The following is a 19581-nucleotide window of genomic DNA, read 5'->3' as shown; positions in this document are numbered from 1 at the left end:
ATTCAACTTGTGAAGGGATTTGTTTTGTCAAAAATTTTTACAATCACTGTGTATACCACCATCCCAGGCATAGGGGCCCTTTCCCGTCACAGCAGAGAGGACTGGGATCTGCATAAGTCACCCTAAATGGCTACACTGTTTCTAGAAGTCGGTTCAAATATGTTCACTAGGTTACCATGTGTTCATTAATATCCTCTTGAAAAATTCCTGTGATACATGTTAAGGAGACAGCCTTCCCTGCCCATAAAGTCATGTATTTCTAAGGCAAATAGGCAATTCGATTCTATCACATACTGAGTGGGGAGTAGAGGAAGTATTTTCAGACTCAAGAAAACTTTGAAAAGTCAGGAACTAAGCTGCTTGGAGATCTGTGCTGCCAGCGTGGCTTTGGTGAATTCGGGAAGCGCCGGGAAAGTTCTTGACAGAGTCTGTGTCCGTTCAGTTACTACATTGTTCTTTTTCCAAATGCATCCTACTGGATATGGAATAGACCGTAGATGTCGTAGACTGAGATTTGGGACTGTGTTGGGACCATTCAGGTGAATGTGTCGCTTTCCCAAACGGCGTCTCCGAGTGAGTACGGTCAGCTGGTGCACGTGGAGCCTGCGGCTGGAGCGAGGCGTGCTGGTGTGGCGCCCTGCGCACCTGGCTCTTCGTGCAGGCGGTTTGCTGAGCACAGAGCCGTTGGAGCCCTCCGACTGTGTGCTAGGTGTCTGTCCGGTCGCTGGGAAGGGGTTTGCTGGGATGCAAGTCGCGATCTCCTGCAATGTGTGTCATGGACTGTAATATTGTAAGGTCTGTACTCTGTATGTGTATCTCAGACCCCGATCAGGAAACAAGCCTCATGTGTGTCTTTAACATTTATATTTCCATTCAAAATATGTATTCAGTGTTTATTTCCTCAAAACAGACTTTGTTAATTTAGGAAATATCTCCAAGTGGAAACGTGCTAACTTTTTCTGTAAATCTTAAATAAAAGGTGCTGTTCCTTTCTTTGACCCAGGACTGGTCTGTGTTTTCTGTCTTTCTCTCCATGCAGTTTTTCTTTTTTTTTTTTTCTTTTTTTCTTTTAAAGCTTTCAGTTTGTTCCAGCTGCATTGAGGGAAGAGCATGGGTTGGTGGGTCGGGCACTGGGCGCTCTTCCCTGAGCCCATGTTGAAGGCCCTTCTTTGGGTCTTGGTCCCTCCGTGATGGGTCAGCCTTGGGCTGCTCATTGAGTGGGGCCGGGCTAGGAGGGGTGTGGCTGCTCTTTCTGCCCCCCTGTGCCCCCCTGCATCCCCCAGCGCCCAGCAGTGTCCTGCCTCAGAGTGCTCAGCAACACCCCCCTCCCCCGGCCCATCTGTGACTCCGGATCCCATGGACGTGTTAAAATTGGGGTTTGGATGCAGAGTTGTTTTTCAAATTGCCTTCTTTCTGGACGTTAAATGTTAAAGAAGTAGGAGGTGAGCTGATAGGGAGGGGCTCCCTCTGGCCAGCCTGGGGGAAGCCTTGCCACGCGAGGCCCCTGTAACCTAGTGTATATTCACACTGCTCTTTCCGTCTTCCTGGAAAAGGTGAGGAAATGAAGTCTAAGAGGCTGCTTGCTCCGAAGACTTTGTCGTTAAGGGGCATGTCAGGCGTAGAGCAGCGAGGCTGGAACGGTGGGCCAGTGAACCTGTTGCCCCTGCTACACACACCAGTCAGAGCCGCACGCCCCTCCCAGACTGGCCCGCTCGCACCAGCTCTAAGTCTGTGCTCATTGGGTGTTTTTCTTCCACTGCTCCCTATAACCTCAGGGACTCTGGAAGATGTTCATTGATAAGACCCTGGAATTGGGTGGATTGGCTGGTGGGGTTTGTTCTGTTTTGTTTTGTTTAAGTGTGGCCCGACCTTAATTTCTAGCTTTGTGTTCATTGGCAAACAGCAGGCCTATAGCATGATCACTTGTTGCGATTATCAAGGTGTGTACGAAATGTAGTTTATACTTTTGCTGTGTTGAAAAATTCAGTTTTCAACATTCATTAACCAAATCAAATAAACACTAAATGTGTTTTTAGGTGTTTTCTTTTTAATTTGAATTTGGTATATGAGAAAGTTTTCTAACTAAAGATTTATTGATTTCTACATAGAGATTTATTATTGCTGCTCAAATTCAGGCAAAATGTTGTGTGCCATGAGGAGGGAGAGGGTTAGCCTGAGCAGGATGATCTCTGATGATGAAGGAGATAGATGAAATACAACCAGGGAGGTAGCGGGGTGGGAGTGAGGGGTCCTTCGATTTGCTCAAAGATTCCACATTTTTCTCCCAGGCTTTTCTCTTAGACTCACATGTTAACAGAGTCGGCAGGTTTTATTTTGCCTTTTCCCACTTAACCCTCCAGGGAGAATAGGCAATGGGAGGAAGATGAGAACAGAATGGTCAGTTAGTTACAAGTGTGATGCTTCTGGAGCACTGACATTGGGTCAGCACTCTGGCACACAGACACGCTTCCAGAACAGCCCACAGGCTCTACAGCAGCAGCAGGGAGTCAGCAAGACCACCGTACAAAGGCTTACCCTTTGATGCTGCACTTTGGTGCTTTAAAAAACTCATTAGGTATTTTTTTTTAACTCATTAGGTATTAATCTGTATCTTCTACTTTAAAATAGTTGGACCTTAAGAGATTGGGTAAGAAAGGTTAAGATTCTTTAGTCCCAAAGCCCATGTTAGGTCACATACTTGAGCCAGTTGGGTTTTTGTAAAGTTCCTTCCTCTGTTGGGAACACAGAGAGATACGAAATTTTGTGCCTCTTCTACAGAAATGTAACTAAATATCAAGGAGGGTAAAGTCCATTTCTGAATTTCTACACAGTTCAGGCGACAAGTTATGCTGTCACAAGAAACAGTACTGTACGTTTGTGACAAGTAGCTGGCATTGGGGCCGGGTTCTGAGAAGGCCTGTGTGTGAGGTGACATGGGGGGGGGCCGCGTGATGCCACCACGCTCTGCGACTAGTGAACTGTCGTCCGCCTCCTCCATCTCCAGGTGTCAGATGGCCCAGGAGACGAGCCCTTGGAGTCCCCGTATGAGAGCGCAGATGAAACTCAGACCGAAGTGTCCATCTCGTCTAAGAAGTCTGAGCGAGGAGTAACCGCCAAAAAGGAGTACGTGTGTCAGGTGAGGGGAAGGCGGTCATTTAATTTGTCCCTTGTCCCTGTCCCAGGCCACATCATCACTCTTCCCTCAGACTGCACCTGGCATCACACTGATTTTTATTTTGAAGGCATTGGATTGCCAGCAGAAACCAGATTAGGTGCCTTGCTGAGGGTCCTGCGTCCTTCTGCAGGCTCCGTCTCTTATGTCACATCCGTCCCATGTAACCTATAGCCATGCTTGTATGTGCACACTTCTTGAAGTGTCTGAAGTTGGGTGTGTTGCCGCCAGCACCGTGGCCGGTGGTGGCACAGCAGGTGGCAAGGGCCCAGTCCATGTCCTGTGGGGGCCTAGATGAGTTTGATTTGCGGTGGAAATGTGTATACATTTTCTTGATCTTTGCATCTGATTCTAACCCTCCTGAGTGTGTCCTTCTGGGTTTTGGTGCCAAGTGTTGCTTTACCACTGTCCCCTCTCTGCCCCACAGCTGTGTGAGAAGACGGGCAGTCTTGTGCTCTGTGAGGGCCCCTGCTGTGGAGCTTTCCACCTCGCTTGCCTTGGCCTTTCCCGGAGGCCAGAAGGGAGGTTCACTTGCAGCGAATGTGCTTCAGGCAAGTTCTGGTGTGGCTTTGAAACCATACTTCCTGAGACAGGCAGCTCTGTGAGCATCTGAGGCCCCTGTGCAGAGGATGTTGGCCTGCCTTCACAAGCGTGTCCTGATGTGTGCATTTGTTAGAGACCTGAGACTCTGGTGGAGGACACTGCCTCCCTACCAGTCTTGTGCCTCACTCCTTGTGGGCTGGCCTGAGCTCTGCTCTGCCCATGAGGCGGCTGGCATGGGGTGCCACAGTACCAGAGGGCCTGGCATTACTAGGACAGGTAACCTAGTCAGTCACAGAACACTGAGGTTCACAGGACTTCTTTAGAGACATTGCGTGAACCTGAGCAGAAAGAACAGCTCCATGCTGGTGCCTGAGTGGCCATCAGATCTCACCAGCACCGTGTGGGGGCTGCTGGGAAGACAGTTCACTCGGATGCAGCTCCTCCTGTCAGTGGTCAGACCTGAGGGTGTCCTGGCTGTTGGGGGAGCATGTCCTAGGTTAGCAAGACACCTGGAATCTTCCAGAGAGTTCCTCCAACCCCAGGCCAAGGCCATCTGATGCAACAGCACCTCATTTCTAGAGGCATCCACCTGCCTGTGATGATAAGTTGTTCCTCACTATACTTGGTTAGCTGCCCTCCAGAGGGAGAGGAAAAGCCTTTCCGGGGCAATGCTTTCTTTCAAGCCTGCAGCTAATACGAGTGGGCATCCCTACCTAGGCTGCTTCCTCCTCAGGCTTATCCTCTGGGGGAAGCTGGAGCCCAGTTCACAGCAAGGTAACCCTTGGCTGGACTAGTCAGCAAGGTCAGAAATTGAACCGAGGCCTTCGCACTCTGGCTGCCTCTGACAGAGCTGCTGGACTTTAAAGGCTGAGGAGCAACTTTGTAATTCTTGTTTTCTGCCCCTTTCTGTTACTGATTGTTAGGGATTCACTCATGTTTTGTGTGTAAGGAGAGCAAGACAGATGTGAAGCGCTGTGTCGTATCGCAGTGTGGGAAGTTTTACCATGAAGCTTGCGTGAGGAAGTACCCTCTGGCTGTGTTTGAGAGCCGAGGCTTCCGCTGCCCCCTCCACAGCTGCGTGAGCTGCCATGCTTCCAATCCTTCCAACCCAAGACCATCGAAAGGTACAGGCGCGGCCCTGGAGCTCCACTCGGGCTCAGTTGCACTCATGTGGGAGGGGCAGTGTGGCAGCCAGCTTGGTTGTCTTTCTGTTACTGAGGTCATGCATGCTGGGTGAGGGTTTTTCTTGACAGAGGATCTGCCCTGCCCTGCATTTTCCCTTCTTCCTGCCCTAAATGGCATTTAAAAAATTTTTTTTTATTTGAGAGCACAAACGGGAAGTGAGAGGGGCAGAGGGAGAAGCAGGCTCCCTGATGAGCAGAGAGCCCGTCTTGGAGCTCCATCCCAGGACCCTGAAATCATGAACTTAGCAAAGGCAGATGCTCCACTGACTGAGCCACCCAGGTGCCCACCTATGTCATCTTAAAGCCTCTTAATTTTAGGAGGGGGACACCTTTGAAGCATTTTGATAGATTCTATTCTGGTTTTAATACTCTTTCATATATAAGAAAAATACTTTAAAATTAAGTTGTTTCATGTTGGGTATGTAGGATTGGGGATGGCAGGTTATCTACACTTCCTGACCCTGGTGGTTATCAACCAAGGGTGACTTTGTCCTTGAGGGAACATTTGGCCGTGTCTGAGGATACCTCGGGGGCGTCTGCTGGCATTTTAGAGAGCCAGAGATGCTGCTGAACATGCCAGCAGCACCCAGGTTCACAAACCCTTAGTTAAGACCCTGTTTCACAGTATGATGTTTTAAGCAGTTGGCTGTTTTCTTAAACATTGTTTTGAGGCATCTTTGCCTTGAGGAAATGTGTTTTTGTGACATGTATTAAATATTTTTCCAACTCTAGTTATTGTATTATTTTTTTTTTTAATTTTGAGAGCGAGAGAGCATGAGTGGGGGAGAGGGTGAAGGAAAGTGAGAAGCAGATTCCTTCAGAGCAGGGTGCCCGATGTGGGGCTCCATCCCAGGACCCTGAGTTCACAACCTGAGCTAAAGGCAAACGCTTCACCCACTGAGCCACCCAGGCTCCCTTATCTAGTTTTTTTTTTTTTCTTTCATCAAATACTTCGTTTATTTCAGCATTAATTTTGTAACATGTAGGGGCTTGGTCGTTTCAAGTTGCCCTGTTCACTGTTGGGCCTTCCACAGCTCTGCCTTCAGGTAAAATGTGTCTCTCTGCCTTCAGGTAAAATGATGCGATGTGTCCGCTGCCCTGTCGCCTATCATGGAGGGGATGCTTGTCTGGCAGCTGGCTGCTCGGTGATAGCTTCCAACAGCATCATCTGCACGGGCCATTTCACTGCTCGCAAGGGGAAGAGACATCATGCTCATGTCAATGTGAGCTGGTGTTTTGTGTGCTCCAAAGGTGAGGGCCGTGCTGCCGGTGGGTGTTTAATAGTATTATTCTGTTGGATCAGTTTGAATGGTGAGGGAGCCCTGCTTCTCATGGCTTCTTAGCACACAGCTCTTGCAGGTAACCCCAGGGGCCACAGTGGAGGGTGGGCTCCAGTGTTCCTCCAGCTTTGGGTGTTGACACTCAGGATGTCTCCTGGGTTGTCAGATGCAGTGTCACCATGATGTTTCTGAATTACCTGTGACAAGTGCACAGACTTAGGGGAAGTTAGTCATGTTGGCACTAAAGTGGGCTTTTTTTTTTTTTTTTAAAGAAGATTTATCTATTTTAGAGAGCACGAGCTGGCGGGGGGGGGGGGTGGGTGCAGAGGGAGAGGGAGGAGCAGACAATCTGCTGAGCAGGGAGCCCACCATGGGGCTCAATCCCATGACCCACGAGATCATGACCTGAGCCAAAATCCAGAGTCGGAGATGTCACCTACTGAGCCAGCCAGGCGCCCCAGAAGGTTCTTTTGAGCTTGTTGCCAGCTGGCTGCTGTTTCGCTGATGCATTGGCATGAGGTGAGGAGCCGCCATCAACCATGGGGGCGGTCTGAGCCAGCTCGCCCTCCCTTGCAGGGGGAAGCCTCCTATGCTGCGAGTCCTGCCCAGCCGCCTTCCACCCTGACTGCCTGAACATCGACATGCCTGATGGCAGCTGGTTCTGCAATGACTGCCGGGCAGGGAAGAGGCTGCACTTCCAGGACATCATCTGGGTGAAGCTCGGCAACTACAGGTGCGAGAAGTCAAGCCCTGAGCCTGCCCGCCTCCGCGTTCACATGTGTTCTTTTCACTTTGCAGGACTGAAAGCGCTGAATGGTTGTCACTCTGTCTGAAGAGTCTGTGAATCCTGTTTTTAATATTTATAATAGATGGTGGCCGGCAGAAGTTTGCCATCCCAAAAATGTCCCCCCAAATATTCAGAACCTGAAGCACGAGATTGGAGAGTTCCCTGTGTTTTTCTTTGGGTCTAAAGATTATTACTGGACGCATCAGGCGCGAGTGTTCCCGTACATGGAGGGGGACCGGGGCAGCCGCTACCAGGGGGTCAGAGGGATCGGAAGAGTCTTCAAAAACGGTACGGACATTTCCCGATGCATGAAAACCATTCTTGGAAGTGGGGGGCCTTCAGCTAATCCATGATCTGAGTTGTACCTCCAATTAGAGGAAGGTTCACAGATTGAGGCACAAGTTAAAAGACACTGTGTAGTAACCTTTATTAAAACATCAGTTTGTGATTAATTTCTCTAAAATACATTGAAACTTGTGTGAAGAAGTTAGTTTTAGTGATGATCTATAGAAATTTCTCAGAGCTTGCCTTTATATATGATGGAGATGTAGACCAGGTGCCCCACAAAGTGCCAGGTGTGGGAAGGTAGATAGGCGTCCACCCTGACTTCACAGCCCAGATGTGAGACAGAGAGGGACAAGAACAGTGTCATCCAGGTGACAGACGGGATGGGAAGGCGAGTGCTTCGCTGGAGGATGTGGCATTTACTCTGGGCCGTGAGTGAGTGGGACAGAAGGGAGACTCGGTGCATGCCTGGTAAGTCCAAGGAAAGCAGGCCTACCCCAGCAAGTCTTACACAGGAGGCTTGGTGGGCTGCCCTGGGCCACGGGGGCTGCCGTCTTCTCTCCTGGGGATCCTCACACACAGATCTGAGGACAAAGGGGAGGCATCAGAACAGGATCCGTACATGGCATTAAATGAGATAGATGTTGAAGTTGATAGGTAGCTCAGCACGTCTGTTGTTGGAGGCAGTTAGAGAGTGTGATGTCAGGGTCTCACCGTCTCCTGACTTGTTCCTGGGGTCCTGAGGTCAGGTGGCCCCAGTGTACATCATGTCCTCCAGGTAGACCTCAGTGGTTGTTTCCTCTGCTCTTCTGAGCCTAGTACTCACTCTGCAGGGCCCATGTGCTCCTTGAGAGGAGCGAAATTCCATGTTCATTTTCTATCTTAAGACAGTATGTTCCCAGGACTGATGCCCGATTCTGTGCATCAGATCCCAGTGGAGGTTGGGGAGCTATAGCACCATTCACCCAGAGAAACCTGTCCTGGGGCCTGCCTCGTGGCCAGGTGGTGCCAACACAGCACTGCCCAGGGCTTTCCAGCTGGGCGTGCTCCGAGCACCATTCCCCAGATAGCGAGTGTGCTGCATGGTCTCTCATACCCCCTAATCCGTGGACACTGGATATCGCACATAGCGGTGAGGTGGAGGTCCGCGGTCAGCCACTGAGATGCAGAGCTTGAATTTACCAAAACCACTTACTCACACTCACATCCTATTGACTTTTTAGCACTGCAGGAAGCTGAAGCTCGATTTCGTGAAATCAAACTTCAAAGGGAAGCCAGAGAAACACAGGAGAATGAGCGCAAGCCCCCGCCATACAAGCATATCAAGGTGATGTACAGATAGCTTAGGTGTCACAAAAGGGGACTGTGGGTGGTTCTTGGCGTCAGTTTTGGGGCCCTGGCCTAGACAGCTGCCTGAGGAGTCAAAGGCTGAAAGCAGGTGCTGCTACTGCCATACATGTGTCCTTTTACGGGAGGGTGACTGGGTGTAGGGCTGGGCGGGGGGTGGCTTTTGTGTGTGGAGTTTCACTTTTGCTTTTGTGAGGCCCAACCTGATAGCGAGGGGCTGGAAGAACCATCCTGGCCAGGCCACCTGGAGCCGGAGGGGCTGAGGGCAGGCCATCCTCCTGGACCACACCGTCACCACGTGCTGGGGACGAGCTTGGATGACAGGTGGTCAGCCCGGGGCTGGTGTTCCACCGAGAGGTGGCTTGGACAGCTGGAGCCCTGGAGACAACATGGTCTTCCCAACTCAGAGGGTGTATCCACCCAGGAAGGATGAACGTGGCCTCTGTGTTGGCTGCCGGGAGCCCGGGCACACGTGTCCCCACCCTCTGGGAACAGGTGTAGCCAGGATCTGGCTCTGGGAGACGAGGGGTGCTCCTCCCAGCACTGCACATGGCACCAATCATGTTGCCTCCTGACACACGTGTGTTTGCCTGCTGGCTGCTAGGGGCTGTGTCTCTGCTCCTAAGATCTGGGCTGCAGGCCCTGTTGTGTAAAGGAAGCACTCTCTGTAGTGATCTCTGCTTAGCATTTTCTCTGGTGAATTAACAGAAACAGAGCTACTGGGTCAAAGCTCGGGACTTGTAGTTTGTTTTTTTTCTTTTTTAAGATTGATTTACTTCTCTGAGGGAGAGAGTGTGTGTGCACGTGTGAGTAGGGGTAAGGGCAGAGGGAGGAGGAGAGGCTCGTGTAGCGCCCGAGACCGTGACCTAAGCCAAAATCAAGAGTTGAGTGTCCAATAGACTGAGCCCTCAGCTGCCCTGTAGGACCTTTAGATCCTTTTCTTTTTTTTAAGATTTTATTTATTTATTCATGATAGTCACACACAGAGAGAGAGAGAGAGAGAGAGAGAGAGAGGGGCAGAGACACAGGAGGAGGGAGAAGCAGGCTCCATGCAGGGAGCCCGACACAGGATTCGATCCTGAGTCTCCAGGATCGCGCCCTGGGCCAAAGGCAGGTGCTAGACCGCTGCGCCACCCAGGGATCCCACCTTTAGATCCTTAAGTCATATTTTCGCCTTGCTCTTTGGTGTTGTACTGCCTGTCACCCTGCAGCAGGGCACATTTCCTCTTGAATTACTAGTTTCTGCTTCAGTTTCTCTTCTCTTCTCTCTGTGGCTTTTTTGTTGGGTTGCTCTCATCTCATCCTTACAAACAGTGAGTTTCAAGGGCAGAGACTGTGTCCTTGTGCTCCAGCCACCTCCCTGATCACCTTCCTATAGGTCCAGGCGCTCTGCATTGTGCTCAGTGCTTGCTTGGGTTTCTGTCTTACAGCAGCCTGGCTTGAGAAGGGTCTTCTGTCTTGTAAATGAGGAGCTTGGAATAGGGGTGGGATGAGGGCTTACCTTCTAGAGCTCCCAAGTCAGAGGCTGGCCTTTGCTGCAGGTGCACCTGTGGAATGTGCCCCCTGCCATCCCTGATGGGCCTCTGAAGCTCAAAGACCATCAGGAGGCGGGGCCAGTGGGGACAGGGCCTCAGATACTTATTCTCTGTTTGATGTACCCCCTGATAAGATGCCAACTTTCTCCCTTGCAGGTGAATAAGCCTTATGGGAAAGTCCAGATCTATACAGCTGATATTTCTGAAATCCCGAAGTGCAACTGTAAGCCCACAGATGAGAATCCGTGTGGCTTTGATTCGGAGTGTTTGAACAGGATGCTGATGTTTGAGTGCCACCCGCAGGTGTGTCCTGCAGGCGAATACTGCCAGAACCAATGTTTCACCAAGCGCCAATACCCCGAGACCAAGATCATCAAGACAGATGGCAAAGGTTGGGGCCTGGTGGCCAAGCGGGACATCAGAAAGGTGTGTGTTGTGCCCTGTCCCTTGCTTGTAAGAAATTATGGTTCATGTGATGGGTTAAACTTGGATTTGCCTATTGTGCTTTTATACTCATGAAAGAATATTTTTTTAAAGTTTTTTGAGTTATTATAATTGAATATTATGAAATGAAATGTTGTAAAATGAAATATAAAATGTTACTTGAAAGCTGTCTATCAAAGTAAAACTCATAAATCCCCTTACAACATACCTGCAGTTGGCATTTTGGTGGTTACTTTAGGACATGAAAAACTGAAGGAGCCCTTCCCTGGATAAGTGGACGGGACACTTGGGGTCACAAGTGGGCAGGAGGAGGCCATTCTGCCTGGGGCAAGGCAGGGCCAGGTCGTCAGGTAATGCTAGAGGCTGTATAAGCCCACCTGCTCTGTCCTCAGACTGAGCAACCGGGCTCATCCATTAAGTAGGGAACAACTGGAATTGCTTGTTGTGCCCCTGTCTTGCCAGGCCAGCCCATGGCCTCAGGGCAGTGGCCTCAGACCCTAGATCTGGCGTAGGCCTGCCTGGTCCTGGGCAACAGAGACTACTCTGAAATATACAAACCCCCTGCTTGCCTTGGCAGGACTTTTGTGTGGACTCTGCCGGGAAAGAGGAGGCGCTGCAGTGGCCAGTCCTCCGGAAGCTCGAGGTCTCACTATGGCGTTCCCTGAGGCAGTTTACTGCAGGAAGCAAGAGTTAGGGTGTTGCTGCTTTGGGAAGGACACTTGGATAAGCTCTTTCTTGGCAGCTGGGATTTTGTCCAGAGTCATCTGAGCTCATTCAGAAGTAACTGGGCCTTTGAAAGACCTGCCCCTGGCAGTGATGGTGCAGAGGAGCACCGGGCTCTGATTGCTTCGAGTGTGGGCTCCTGAGTACTGGAACGGAGAGCTGGCTAGTCTGTTCCTTGTCCTCATCATGGTCTTCTGGTTTCCAGGGAGAATTTGTGAACGAGTATGTTGGAGAGCTGATTGACGAGGAGGAGTGCATGGCGAGAATCAAATATGCCCATGAGAACGACATCACTCACTTCTATATGCTCACCATAGACAAGGTAGTGCTGAGAATCTTCACCGGCTGTGTTTGCAGGACCCCGAGGCTTTACCCAGAACAGTGGGCCTTGTCTTGTGGGGATAACGTTTTGTCCACATGTTGCTTTTTTCCAAATGTTTGTAAATTGTTTTCTAAAGTGTAGTGTCTTCTGGCAGCTGCCTGGAGGCCAGGGCTGGTTGTCTGCAAGAGAGCATCCTGGGAGCTTCAGGTGTCCCACATGTGCGTGAAGAGTGTGCTAAATAGTCTGACTAAGGGCCAGTGGGAGAAAAGCACAGATTAGGAGAGTTACACAGGTTTTAGTTACCTGGCGGGGCTTCCTGGTGGTTCCTGCTTGTCTGAAGCCCAGATGTGCAAACAGCCCAGAACACAGGTTTGCTAGAGGGAGGGTGGATACGATGGCTTGTTTACAAGTGGAGGGGATTGGGAGAACGTGCATGCGGGCCCGTTACAGTTGGTGGCTGGTGCCTGACGGGAGTGGGCCCTTTCCAATGGCAGCTACGCAGAGAACTGCTCTGACCCCAGGGGCAGCCTCCTTGGCTCCTGAATGCTTCTTGAGGGGAGGGCAGATGCAATGCATGTTTCTGCTGCTGCTCACCCACAATCTCAAAATCTAGCAGGAAGATGGCTGGTTTTAAGAATCCTTGAAAACAAGATAGAAAATGGTCACCTGCCAAATGATCTGAATAATTCGTGGAAGACAGGTGACGTGATAAGCTCTGGAGAGCAGCCTGTTGTTCAGAGTAGGACAGTCCTAGAGACCTCACAGTTTTGTCCTCAGGGAGGCTGTGTCCCCAGGAGCACTGGGCTCATTGGTTGCAACTTGACCAGTCATGAGACCAAGGAGACTAAGGAGGCACCAGGGCCACTGTGTGCTTCAGCTGGGAAGCTGGCCAGAATGGTGAGGAAAGTCCTACCGTGGACACACAGCTGCTCCTGATGTTGTTTCTCAGGGCCTGATGGTGAATGCCTATACAGGTTGCTCCTTGTGAAGAGAAAGTGCGGACACGTTTAGGGTTCAAGCATCTGAGGCTGGTAACTGGCAGAAGGAAGGAGTGTGTGTGTGTGCTGTGCACACAAATGTCTGAGCACACACGCATCTCTGTAACAGATGACAGGGCAAACGTGAAGGTATTAATAGTCGTGTATCTAAAGGGTGTACTGTCGTTTGTGGTCGTAGTATTCTATTTAAAATAAAAGAACTGGTTAGAAAGCGAGGATCCGGGTTTGGCACTTGCCTTCGGCCTAGGGTGTGATCCTGGGGTCCCGGGATCAAGTCCTGCATCGGGATCCCTGCATGGAGCCTGCTTCTCTCTCTGCCTGTGTCTCTGCCTCTTTCTCTGTGTGTCTCTCATGAATAAATAAATAAAATCTTAAAAAGAAAGGCGAGGGTCCTGGACTAGAGGGGAGGCCACTTTCCCTCTGTTGACCTTGTTGGGAGCACAGGGCCTCTGGAGCTCTGTTCACATAGGCTTCTGTAGGAGGTGGCCCTGGCAGACCCCAAGGCTGGTATGTGGGAATCCGTAGCATGAAATGAACAGAAAACCAGGAGAAACCAGCCGTTGATGAAGGAGAACTGTCTGTCCAGCCTCTTGAAACTCTCACAACACCTGTGTAGGATGGCAGGTGAGGGGCAGAGTGCTCTGCCCTGCTGGGGCTAGATCTATGGAGGCAGGAGTCAGCACGTGCAGCTCCCAGGGAGGAGCCCTTGTATGGGGACCACTGCCAAGCCTGGGGCCATGGTGCCCGGGTGGACCCCCCGGCGGCTGTCATCCCAGAGGGCAGCAGATGTGTGCTTCCCTTTGCTGTCTCCTTCCCTTTGGTCAAAAGGGAGGTCATTTTATTAGAAACTAAACCTCTAGGCCCGTGTCTTACCATGTTTTGGATTCTAAATTTAAACTACTTGCATGTTGTAAGAAATGCCAAATTGACCATTTAACACACAAATCGGTCCCTAAAATGGTAATTCACCGAGGGCACCTGACCAAAGCAGGGATAAAGCCTGTGACCCATGAGGGACATGTGAGTGTTCATACCTTGTTTCCTTGCTATAAAAACAACACAGAGAAGCCTGACCTCAGTGTTCACAAAGCACACAGGAGCAAGGTCTCCCTAAGGAGAACCTTCAGAAAGTCTCAGCTTTTGGTGAGAACCAGAAGTAGTAGAACTTACATAGGAAAGGAAGTAAGTGTGCCAGAAGTGGTAGAAGCCATTACCAGAGACGTGGGGATCCTGAGAGGAGCAGGATGTGAACGGGAACCACTCACACTGAGAGCTGGACGGGTAGCTGTGGAAATAAACCCAGAAGGTGGCTGAGGAGGTGCTAGGCAGCTGCAGGGGACGCTGTGGACCATGGCACGGGAGGAAGAAAAGGTGAAAACTTGGTCATAGTGGCCAGGGGACGTGGAAGGTAGGGATGGATGTTCAGTGTATGCTCCAGAAGCAAAGACTAGGTAATGGGCAGAAGGACATATGAAACAGGATTTTCTAGAATCTGATGAAATCCAAGTTTTGAACAGAATGAATACAAATAAATCTATACCTAGATACATTATTTAAAAAACCCCAAATTTGTGAGGTATCAAAGATAACAAAGATTGAAAGCCCAAGAGAGGGATCCCTGGGTGGCGCAGCGGTTTAGCGCCTGCCTTTGGCCCAGGGCGCGATCCTGGAGACCCAGGATCGAGTCCCACATCGGGCTCCTGGTGCATGGAGCCTGCTTCTGTCTCTGCCTCTCTCTCTCTCTGTGTGACTAAAATAAATAAATAAATAAATAAATAAACAAATAAGCAAGCAAGCAAGCAAGCCAGCCAGCCCAAGAAAGAAGAGCACGTTTCAGGGAGCAGCAGTCCCAGGGTGCTTGTTAGGTGCCTGTTAACGTGCAGCCAGTTAGGCATTTGGCTCTTGATTTCTGTTCAGGCCACGATCTTGGGGTCATGAGATCCAGCCCCCCGTCGGGCTCCATGCTCAGCTGGGTATCTGCTGGAGGCTCTCCTCGCTCTCTCCCCCCACCCCCTGCCAATGTGTGCACCTGCTCTCATTCAACTAAATAAGATCTTTAAAAATTTTTTTTTGAAAAAAAATAACCACAAGGGTGTTTTTTTGTTTGTTTGTTTGTTTTTTAAACTACAAAGGTTTTAAGAGTACTAGGAAATAAGAAACATGGCAAGGGCTAGTCCAGAGAAGGCTGCTCTTGATACGTTAATGCCAAGTAAGGTAGACTTTGAAAAGCATCATGGAAGGGCTACAGCGAGCCCCTGTGTGGTGGCGAACATGAACCCCCAGGCCTGCACACTGTAGCAGGGGCCCTGGGGACGCAGCACTGGGCATGAGCTCCATGTGTATCCTTGGAGAGATCTTCAGAGTATTCATGAAGAAAAAAACACAAGACAAGATCTGCAGTGCAGCAACATAAATCTACACAAATTAAAATAAAAAATCTACACATAAGATTTTGGAGAGGGTGGCCATTCACTTCCAAAGCAGCAACAACACGTGTACATAGTACATCTTCATTGGACCTTAGGACAGACAGACCCATCAGTCTAAAATGGCCTCTGTCAAGAAAGCAGAGAAAGAACCTGCCCAGGAGCGGTGCCTGCCACCAGCAGGACTGAGTTTCTAAGGGGAACGGTGGGGATGGGAGGCATGGGGTTTCCTAGGTGATAGGTCTAGGGACGCCCCTCAGGCTGGCAACAGAGAAGGAGACCTGAGGCAGGAGGTGGCCAGGAGACCAGGCAGCCTGCCCTCTGCAAGTCCAGCTGCTGGCTGCTGTGGACCCCTCAGTGCACTCCAAGCAGGGACAGAGAGACAGAGGGAGCAGCAGGGCTGTCAGGGCAGTGTCGCCACAAAGCAGATTGAAGTTCTACCCGGCGTTCAGCATGGATCGTGAAGGGTGAGGAGCTGGAGGTGGCCAGACAGGACAGTGGGCAGAGCCAAGTCGGGGACTTGGAGGGCTTGGGATGGGACAGAAGGAGATGCAGGTGTCTGCTGGGCAGAGCGTCTGCTGCGAGGAGCACCTGGAAGAATAGGAAGCAGAGCAGCAGACACAGGACAGACATGAGGATTGAGGAGGAAGGACAAGGAAAGATGGTATGCGGAGCAGGCCGGAGAGAGTCTTCTCCATGGCTGCAGCCCGGAGACAAGCCTGCCCCCCCACTGATGTTCAGAAAGACAATGACCTCGTTTTTCAGGGAAATCATCCAGAATGGCCAACATAGTAAATATTAGGTTAAAATTACAGGCGTGACAGGATCCTTTGCTAGCCCAACCTAAATGTTAGATTGCTCATGAGGGGAGAGAACAAGGCTGCAGCACAGAGGGTTAGCAGCAGCACGCTTTTTGGGACAGAGGAAAGCAGAGATACTGCAGTGTGCTGAGTAGGTGTCAGGTATGACGGCTGTGGGGTGAGAGGCTCATGCAAGACAGCTGGGAGCTGGCCCTCCTGAGGAGACTGCCGAGGACGAGCTCCAGCTGCTGGCCCAGGTAAAGCTCTGGCCACAGGATGGGGTGGGGACAAATGGCAGAGCAATCTTGGGAGGTCATTCCTGACAGGAGCAAAGACGGGCTAGGGAAGGGTGGCCAAGGGCACCTCTGTTGGCTGAGGGTCAGAGCTGATGAGTCCAGTGATGCTGGTCAAAGCTTGTCTAGGAGTGAAGGTGGGTGAGCAGTAAGGGGATGGCACTGATGCTGGGACGAGGGATGGGGGACCAGCTCTTCTCCCATTGGCTATAGCGGTGGGCCTGTGGGTGCCGCGGGAATGGGGGCGATCTAAATGCCAGGGTGTTGGGGATCCCTGGGTGGCTCAGCCATTTAGCGCCTGTCTTCAGCCCAGGCGTGATCCTGGAGTCCGAGGATCGAGTCCCACATCAGGCTCCCTGCATGGAACCTGCTTCTCCTTCTGCCTGTGTCTCTGCTTCTCTCTCTCTGTGTCTATCATGAATAAATAAATAAATGCATGCATGCATGCCAGAGTGTTTATGAGGGTGGCCAGGAGGAGGTGAAACACAAAGTTCTCAACATGACAAGAAAATGAAAATGAAACCCCATCATTAGAATGGACTGACCGGTGAGAACTGTGCCCAGCGTACCATTCTGTGTTGCAATGCGTGATTCTCTGCTCTCCATAAGTAACCGGAAGACTCAGAGGCTGAATGTAGAACTGTGGGCAGAGGCACCAGGGGAGGTTCTCGTTGAGTGAGGGCAGACCCCACCCTGCTGCATCCCAGGAGGCCAGGGGAGCCCCGAGGGCCTGTGTCCTGGGCAGACACACGTGCTCTGGAAGAGCAGCACAGCCAGTGAGGATGGAAGTGAAGTCAAATCAGACCCTCAGAATTGAGCAGACTGTGGAGCTTGTGAGCAAGTCACTGTGTCCAGACACACAGGTGGTGGCCTGAACTTTTCAGAACCGCCCCGCCCCCCCCGGCTGGATCCCCCCCCCCCCAGTAGAGCAGGACCGGGCATGCCCATGATGGGGCAGGTGCCATCTGCGTGGCACACCTAAGAGGTGCCCTGTGGCTCAGTCCAAGACCAAGGAGAGGAAAACCCACCAACAATCAGTGGCTTAGCGAGTACGAAGGATCCCTCGAGGAAATGAAGACGTGCTCCTGACGAGATGATGAGGGGACAGAAGAGAAGGGCCTTTCTCCCTGTTTGATGAAGGCCATGAGGAGGCCCAAGTGAGGCTCAGGAGGTACATGAGACGCTTACTGCTGCTGCTGCTGCTGCTTTTGGGGGTGGCACAGGGAGGTCGTGTGCACTGGGGTCTGGTGCCCCCACACCCACAAATACTGAGAACACGCAGATTTGCGCTCCAAAGTCCACGCAGAGGGCTACATCTGCAAGACTAACGGGGGTGTGTTAGCAGTGATGCAGGGCGGCAGCATCCTGCCAGCTGTCAGGGGGCTCACTATGGCCTTCCCATGAATAGGGTGGCCCCATCCCTGGCAGGTGGCAGGGCGGCAGGCGAAGGGTGTCCCCTTGCCTGCATTCACCAAAGTAGAGCAGTTGGGAGTTACAGTATGTTGGAGTATGTTGGGGGGGGGGGGGGCTGGATCAGGCTAGCAAGAAGCCCTGAGTATATAAAAAATAAGAGCCATGTAACACGGGAGGTTCTGAGAGAAGATTCTATAAAATTAAAAATCAGTGTTTGTAAGAAAGATCTTGACACATAGTCACCAAGGCTCAGGTACCCAGAATACCTGAAGAGCTGGGCCATCCCCAAGGCAGATGCACACGTGCCCAGGGACCGGGGCTGCCCTGCTGCTGGCTCGCCTCGCAGGGTGTGTTCTGGAAAGTGTGGGAACAGGCACTGGTGCATGAGGGGGCAGATAGTGCCCCTGGGATGATCATGAGGAACATGACGCGGTGGTCAGTGGGGCTCTTACTGGGTGGGCAAGGTGCGCTGAGGGGCAGGCCTATTCTGCTACCGGTTCTCTGTAAAGGAACAGCAGTGAGGGTGAAATGAATCAGGATGTCTCCAAGCCAGCGGGACCCTGGGGGGCATCGTCGCTGGGCATCTGTTCCTGGGGCCGCAGGAGAGACACACTAGCTTGTGTGTTTGCACAAACTCGGGACTCTCATCTTTTCTGTGCCTGATTTCAAGTGCCATCCTGCCTGCTGGCATGTTTCTTACCTCTACTGCTCCCCGTGGTTGTGGGGTCCACCTGCTGACTCTCCCCCCACTCTCCCTGTGGCTGGATGTCAGGTGGGTTTGTATGTCTATGCCTCTGTCGGGTCACTTTCTTGACACTGTCCCTGTTGCCCTGGGACAGCCCCTGCGTGTCGGCTGACGACTGACGGTGGACGATCCTTCTCAGCCTAAGGTCGAATGGCATCGTTGGGAGTTTGCGCCTTGTTCTCTCTGTAGGGATGTGGATGCCTTCCCGGAGGCTCGTCTGGCTTTGAGTTTTAGGGGCTGCTTTGTTTTTGTTCCTTGTCCATTACCATGTACTCCCACTGGCCATCCATGTTGATCTCTGGGCTCCCTGCCTGTCATCTGTTGGGTGGCATTGGCCTGTGCCAGATGGCTGCCCTCCTCACCCACACTCGCTGGGGCCTGGTCCTCTCCATGTGGTCCTGACCTACCCCCCGTGAGGGAGAGAAACAGGGCTGGTTTGGGGGTGTCCCACCCCAGTGGACATGGGAGACCACGGTTTCCAGCACAACACTCAACCAATGGGTCTGATGGGGAAAATCCTTTTTATAAGGACATGATACTTGGTGCTGCCACATGTGTAAATGTGGCTTAAAACCAGAGTTGTGCCTTACAGGACCGGATCATCGATGCGGGCCCCAAAGGAAACTATTCCCGCTTTATGAACCATAGCTGCCAGCCCAACTGTGAGACCCTTAAATGGACAGTGAACGGTGACACTCGTGTGGGCCTGTTTGCTGTGTGTGACATTCCTGCAGGTACGACATGTGCAGGGGCAGGCGCGGGCAGGTTTGGCGGTCATGGAGGCTCTTGGAGGCCGGGCTAGCAGAGGGGGAGCCAGTACACTGGGCAGTGAAGGAGGGACGTGTGTTCTATGGGTGGCGATCTCACCCCTGGAAGATGGTTGGTATGTCTCGTGCATGTGTCTTTCATAACCCAGGGACGGAGCTGACCTTTAACTACAACCTGGACTGTCTGGGGAACGAGAAGACGGTCTGTCGGTGTGGTGCCTCCAACTGCAGCGGGTTCCTCGGGGACCGACCAAAGGTAAGTCGCACTCCATCCTCCCTGCTGACACCAGCAGTGGTGATAAGCGACTTCCCCCAAGTTGACTTGTCACTGTGGTGGGTGGCGTGGGCAAAGGTGGCCGCGGGTAGCAGGGAGGCCAGAGCCCCCTGTCAGAGTGCCACAGGTTGAACCGTGAGCAGAACTTCTTGAGGCCGGAAACCCAGAACTAGGGTGTGGTCTAGGCTGCGCTCCCTCCCAAGCTCTTCCAGCCTCTGCTGGCTTCTGGCAGTCCGTGGTGTC

General features: G+C 51.7%; 1 protein-coding gene and 1 non-coding gene across 2 annotated transcripts in view; both read left to right on the top strand.

The window, feature by feature from the left end:
- Positions 1–19581, top strand: part of NSD2 (nuclear receptor binding SET domain protein 2) — a 60786-nt gene that overhangs the window by 38249 nt on the left and 2956 nt on the right. The window contains 11 exon segments of the mRNA XM_038533264.1: positions 3005–3136; positions 3600–3723; positions 4639–4839; positions 5971–6150; positions 6756–6912; positions 7049–7254; positions 8475–8578; positions 10290–10559; positions 11506–11622; positions 18890–19031; positions 19214–19320. Of these exon segments, the coding sequence (XP_038389192.1) occupies positions 3005–3136; positions 3600–3723; positions 4639–4839; positions 5971–6150; positions 6756–6912; positions 7049–7254; positions 8475–8578; positions 10290–10559; positions 11506–11622; positions 18890–19031; positions 19214–19320 (1740 nt within the window).
- Positions 18662–18786, top strand: LOC119871361. Its single transcript, XR_005357467.1, has one exon.

This window comes from Canis lupus, chromosome 3, assembly GCF_011100685.1.
Source record: "Canis lupus familiaris isolate Mischka breed German Shepherd chromosome 3, alternate assembly UU_Cfam_GSD_1.0, whole genome shotgun sequence".
NCBI lineage: Eukaryota > Metazoa > Chordata > Mammalia > Carnivora > Canidae > Canis > Canis lupus.
Note: the sequence above shows the minus strand (reverse complement) of the source record. Positions and strands in the feature narration are given on the sequence as shown.